The 6,000-nt window shown below is 51.2% G+C and overlaps 1 protein-coding gene across 1 annotated transcript in view; it reads left to right on the top strand.

Moving 5' to 3' along the window:
- The first annotated feature begins 3,943 nt into the window (after positions 1-3,943).
- Positions 3,944-6,000, top strand: part of PTCHD4 (patched domain containing 4) — an 80,360-nt gene continuing 78,303 nt past the window's right edge. Inside the window, exon 1 of the mRNA XM_058020589.1 lies at positions 3,944-4,495. Within this exon, the coding sequence (XP_057876572.1) occupies positions 4,070-4,495 (426 nt within the window). The 5' untranslated portion in view covers positions 3,944-4,069. The remainder of the gene's footprint in view (positions 4,496-6,000) is intronic.

The following is a 6,000-nucleotide window of genomic DNA, read 5'->3' as shown; positions in this document are numbered from 1 at the left end:
CCAGTCCTCCTTGCTTTAGGTTACCCTGCAAGTAAATTTGGTTTGCTTTGACTTTCTGCTCTTTTCCAAAGCTTTTTCCAAAACCATGTCTACTTTGCCTTGTGCTATAATCCCTTTATTTTCTTTGTGCTGAATCATTTGTTTCCAAAGTTGTCTCCTTTCTGGGAATAGGCAACTTCAATAATTTTCCTCCGACAGACCTGCATTTTTTCCAAGCTGAATAGTCTCAAATATTTTGGAGTGTTTTTAGTTTCTCTCTGTGGTTTGCTATTTCTCTGAGCTCCAGTCTCTGTGAACCATCACTCAGCTCCCCCAGCTAACATCCCTGACATGTCTGTTATTCCACTTTAAAGAGGATTCATTGGATGACACCAGGGAGGATATAAATATCAGCATATCCCAGCACTGTTCTCAGAAAAGGTGCTGATGCCCTGCTTGTTTCTGAGATGTACTTCAAGCTGACTTTTTGGATCCTCCATGGATTTTGCCATTTGGGATGACCAATATAATGCGCTGCTCACTTTATCATCCATGTTCCCTGTGGGTTAACACTTGCAGGTACCTTCAGATCAGCAGCATCTGGGCTTAAAATCAGTCTGAATTTGAAAGGCACAATGTGCTTGCAGCATCCACTCAAGTATCTAAAAATTAAGCCAGTTTTACTGGCACTAATGTTGGATTACACATTGTTACTGTGTACTCCCAGGGACAGGCAGGACCAGCTGGCAGTGCCCTTTATTCTTTACCTTGCTGCTCAGGAAGGAAGCAGCACAGTCCCACCTGTCACTGCACAGCTTTCTTTGCCCCATCTTTGGTCTGTGTTTCAGCCATGCCATGCTGGAATGCTCCACTGCAGCATCCTGGCCATTATTGTCCTGATGTGGTCCAAGACCTCGAGAAGCTGCAGTAAAAAATCATCCTTTGCCATATCTTATTCAGGCACTAGAGGGACATGCCTGTCCCAGGATGCTCCAGTCAAGTTGTGCTGTGTTCCTGAACTGTTCCTGTGGTCACTGCCTGTAATGAATCATCTCAACTACACTCTGCAACCTAACAGGTCAATGGGAATTGCTTTAACCTTTAAAAGGTGCAGCTTTAGATTAGATATTAGGAAGGAATTCTTTACTGTGGGGTGATGAGTCACTGGATTGAGTTGTTCAGAGACATTGTGAATCCCCATCCCTGAAAGTTCAAGGCCAGGTTGGATGGGACTTTGAGCAACCTGATCTAGAGGAAAGTGTCCCTGCCCTTGGCAAGGGGCTGGAACTGGATGTTCTTTAAGGCCCTTTAGAACCCAGACTACTCTGTCATTTTATGATCTGGCCAAGCTCCTGAGCTCCTCAGCTCTGTGAAGGACCACTGGACAAGGCCACAGCAACCAAGAGAAGTGATTCCAGGTTTCTCCCTGCCAGACCAGCTCCCAACACCATCTCAGTCACAGGAGCAATAAGTGCCAAGGATCCAAAGGCTCCAGGCCCACAGCACCCGGGTATCTCTGCTACCCACAGCTTAGACAGGGTCACCATGCTTTGTCAAGGGCTGTTACAAGCCTGCACTTGCAAAAATTAGGCATCAGGCTCTGGATTCCCACTCAAGGTCTCCCTTCTGTGTTTAAGTACAAAGGCTCAGTAAAGCCTTTGCCTTTAGACTTTATTCTCTGGGAGCACTCAACCACTGGCATAAGTACATCATAAAATAGACAAAGAGCTGTAATATGTACCAATGGAGCTTAGCATTTCCTGGGGTTATGGAGGAAGGCAGTACCTTAAGATGCACAGATAGATGGCTGACAGGGTCTTTTCTGCAGAACTTCCGACCTTAGACCTCTCCTTGTTGCCTGTAAGAACTCCAATCCACATTTGCAGATCAACTATATCTAGGCCACTAAATAAAAACAGCCTGAATTTGAAAGCCACGATGTGCTTGCAGCACCCAATCAAATACCTAAACATTAAGCCAGATTTACAAGTGCAGTTGTTTCCACACTTCTGAAAGGCTTCTGGGTCCCAAACTGAATCACTGCCTCTGCAACCTAACACAGGCCCTCCAAAGCCATCTCAGTTTGACTCCTTCTCCACCAGTCCTGTTCATCCACACAGAGCCATAGAGCCATAGGATGATTAAGTTGGAAAAGACCTCAAAGGTCATCAAATCCAATGCTAGTAGCAGTAGAAGCATGTGTAGAAGGGGTGTAGAAGCATGAAAGGGATTGCTGAATATGCTGCTTCTTCTCCAAAACACTGATAAGTACTTCAAACTGAGTGCAGCCTGCTTTCTGTCTAGTACTGAATGAGGCAGAGGCTGCTAACTGATATTTTTTGAGCTCCCCAGTTTCCACTCACCCTCTTGTTTCTGTAGGGGTTTATTATGGAAAAGCCTTGTTCTCTCAGACTTTGAGGTGTCCTTGGTCCCACCCCAGGATAAATAATTTCTGCTTGACAAAACTCACTAAAAGGTAACAGAAATTTGGGGGAAGGGGAGACACCAAGCAGAGAGCTGCGGGTTTTGGGTTTTGCTTTTTAATTACGCGTCTGTGATTTAGAATTACAAGTTAAGTACAAAGCTCCTGCAAAGCCAGCCTGCCTTTCCTCCTGCCTTTCCTACAAGGTGCTGTCAGCTCTGCTGGGGCTGGACCTGCTGTCCCAGCCAGTCCTGGCTTAGGCTCCCAGAGGAGCAGAGCTTTCTGTCTGGAGAGTTGGCAGGCAGCTCGCCTGCTGCAAATGCATTTCTCTGCTGCTCTCCTTTGGTCCGAGGGAGCTGCAGAATTCTCCTCCTCTTATGTAATGGTCTGCTGGTGTCTTTGCTTGGAAAACCTCTTTTTCAGCTGGAGGGTGTCAGGAGCTGTGTTCCGACCTCTCTTGGGTCATTGCTGAGAGAGCAGCTGGCCAAGGGAGATGTGCCAGGGTGTGGGGCAGCAGAAAGGAGCAGCTCCTCTCCCCTTCCTTCCCTCGTGTCCAGCATTTCCTGGGGTCTCCCTGTTCCTCTCAGGAGCATGGGGCATCTCCATCTGGGCGATCCCGGGCAGCAAATGGGGGAAAGGGCAAATTTGGGCTGGGAGCTTTGCCTGGAGCAGTGTGTACCGTGTGTACCCCCGCCCCCGACAGCCACAGCACGGATGGGGCAGAGCATAGTGCAGCGGGGGGATGCGGTGGGATAGCGGGATGAGAGCAGGGCGCGGTGGGGGGACGCGGTGGGATAGCGGGACGAGAGCGGAGCACGGCTGGGGGGATGCGGTGGGGTAGCGGGATGAGAGCAGGGCGCGGTGGAGGGACGCAGTGGGATAGCGGGACGAGAGCGGAGCGCGGCCGGGAGATGCAGCAGCCGCGGGACCGGGGATGGAGAGAGGAGTGCGGCGCGGGGATGCTGCAGCCGCGGGACCGCGGGACGAGAGTGGAGCGCGGCGGCTGCTGCTGCTGCTGCTGCTGCTGTGGAAGCGGATCGCCAAGTCTCCGGGCCGAGCTCTCCCTTCTCCGGCAACCGGCGGGGATGGGGAGGGGGAGCGAGGGAGGGGCACGGAGGGGTCGGGGGACGTTAAAATGCAGCATCATCCTCCGGCCCCGGCGAATTCCGTGTGTGTGTGTGTGTGTGTGTAAGGGGCGGAGGGGAGCGGCAGCGCTGCCCGCAGCTCCCGGAGCAGCGGGGCCGGGCGCGGAGCGGGGCTGCGCGGGGCGCGGAGCGGAGCGGGCACTGCGGAGCCGGCAGCGCTCCCGGTGCAGCGCCCGAGCCTCGCCGGAGAAAGGGGGGCACCGGGCGGGAGGGAGGGAGGGAGGAAGGGGAAGGGGGGCGGCGATGCTGCCTGGCTTGGGGGAGGGAGGAGAGCGGGGGGAAAAAAAAGGAGAGAAAGAGGGAAAAAAAGGCAAGGAACCCCCACCCCCCCCTTCCCTCCCTCCCCTGCCCGGTCCCTTCCATCTCCGGCACACACACACACACCCGCACGCACACACACACCCCATTGATCAATATTTGGCTGTCTTGCTGCAACTTGCTGCAGTCTTTTAAAGGAGTAGTAGAGAGAGAGGGAGAGAGAAAGGGAAACTGGCAGGAAGGGGTAAGGAGCTACACATGTCACATGTGCTTTCTAAGACGGCCAGGAGCATCTGCAGGCTGGATCTGGTGGAGGATGCTGCGGCAGGTGATACACAGAGGGCTCCAGTCGTTTTTCTACAAGCTGGGCTTATTCGTGAGCAGGCATCCGGTGTTTTTCCTCACTGTGCCCGCAGTCCTGACCATCATCTTCGGCTTCAGCCTGCTCAACCGCTTCCAGCCTGACACTGACCTGGAGAGCCTGGTAGCCCCCAGCCACAGCCTGGCCAAGATCGAGAGGAGCTTAGCCAGCAGCCTTTTCTCCCTCGATCAATCCAAAAGCCAGCTGTATTCGGACTTGCACACCCCGGGGAGGTATGGCAGGGTGATTCTCCTCTCCAAACCCGGAGGCAATATTTTGCATCAGGCTGATGTGATCCTGCAGATCCACCGAGCCGTGCTGGAAATGAAGGTGAACTACAAAGGCTATAATTATACTTTTTCCCATCTGTGTGTGTTGAGAAATCAGGATAAGAAATGCGTGCTGGATGATATTATTTCAGTGCTAGAGGATCTGAGGCAGGCTGCCCTCTCCAATAAGACAACAGCCAGGGTGCAAGTGAGCTATCCCAACACTAAATTAAAGGTATGCTCTTACTGCATGCTTTCGCCAATTAAAGAGGCAGCACTTCATTTCTTGTCCTAAGCAGCAAAGAGAAATATAATCATATCTCTCTCTCTCTGTGGAAATGTGTGTGATCTGGGCTTTCCTCGTGAAGCAGCTGAATCTGGTGCCTTGCTTTGCTCTGGGCGAGGAGGGAGGGTGGGGAACCGGACGCTGCTGCCGGAGCAGGAGAAGAAGGGAGCGGAGAAGAGCCTGAGCACCGGCAGACCTTGCAATGCCTTGAAGGTTCCATTCATGGGGGGAAAGGGACAGGAGGTCGGTGGGGGGTGGAGAGCTGGTTTGCACTATCACCTTTTCCAGCCTCACTGCTGTGGTGGGATAATTTGTCTTTAATGTGGCCAGGAAAAGCTTTCCTCAAAGGCACAGTGAGGTCCTGTGTCTCCCTGCCCCTGCCAGTGCTGTAAGAGCAGCAGGAGGTCTGGGCCAGAAGCAATTTCAGGTGTCCTGCCTTCTTTACCTGCATGCAAAGAAGGTGAAGGGAAGTGGGATTTTTTTTTTTTTCCCTCTCTCAGTGTAAAAATTGTTAACTCTGTCGCTGATGGATGGGCTGGAGTTTTGGGATGGATCCCACCAGCTAGAGGCTTCCAGCAAAGTTGAAACAAGGTGAAAGGTGAAAGAAGTTTCAGTCCTCCTAATTAAAAGAATAAGCAATTTGACACAAATTATCTCAGGACTATTTCCCTGGCACACAAGCACCCATCTGCTTTCCCTCCCATCTGGAGCAATTCCGCTCACCATGACTAACCTGCTGTGAGTAAATAAGGTACAAAGTTTGCAGGTAGCTCATCAAAGAAGTTTTGTGGATTACAGTACATCTGCATGCTCCCCTGGGCATTGCACCAGAGGTAGGATTTATTTAACAGAGTGTAACAAACTCCCTAGGACACTATTTACTCATGGCTCAGGTCATGGGGGAGAAGACATGCTCCTCCTTGAAAACCGGAGATCTCTGGTGTTACCTCTCCCTCTTTTTCAAAGAGTTCCTTGGGGGTAAGGGACGTGCTCTTGCAAGTACCAGCACTAAGATACTGAAGTTATAATTTGTTTCTTACTGTACATTTACCAGAAAAAGATCCCATAAAGTCAGTGCCTGTTCCGAAATCTGAAGCAGAGACATAGATTGATTTTATTTGATTGTCTTTTTCCTTCAATAAAAGTGCCAGGTGGAACAGCTTGGATTTGGTCCCGTGGCTGTAGATGTTACAGTAATTGCTTTGTACAGAGTTGTGGCTGCCTGAGTGGAGTGTGTGGAAATGAAAAGGTGTCCTTGCTACTGCTGGAAAGCCTTGAGT

Source organism: Melospiza georgiana, chromosome 3 (assembly GCF_028018845.1).
Source record: "Melospiza georgiana isolate bMelGeo1 chromosome 3, bMelGeo1.pri, whole genome shotgun sequence".
Lineage (NCBI taxonomy): Eukaryota > Metazoa > Chordata > Aves > Passeriformes > Passerellidae > Melospiza > Melospiza georgiana.
This window is presented reverse-complemented; position numbering and strand designations above follow the sequence as displayed.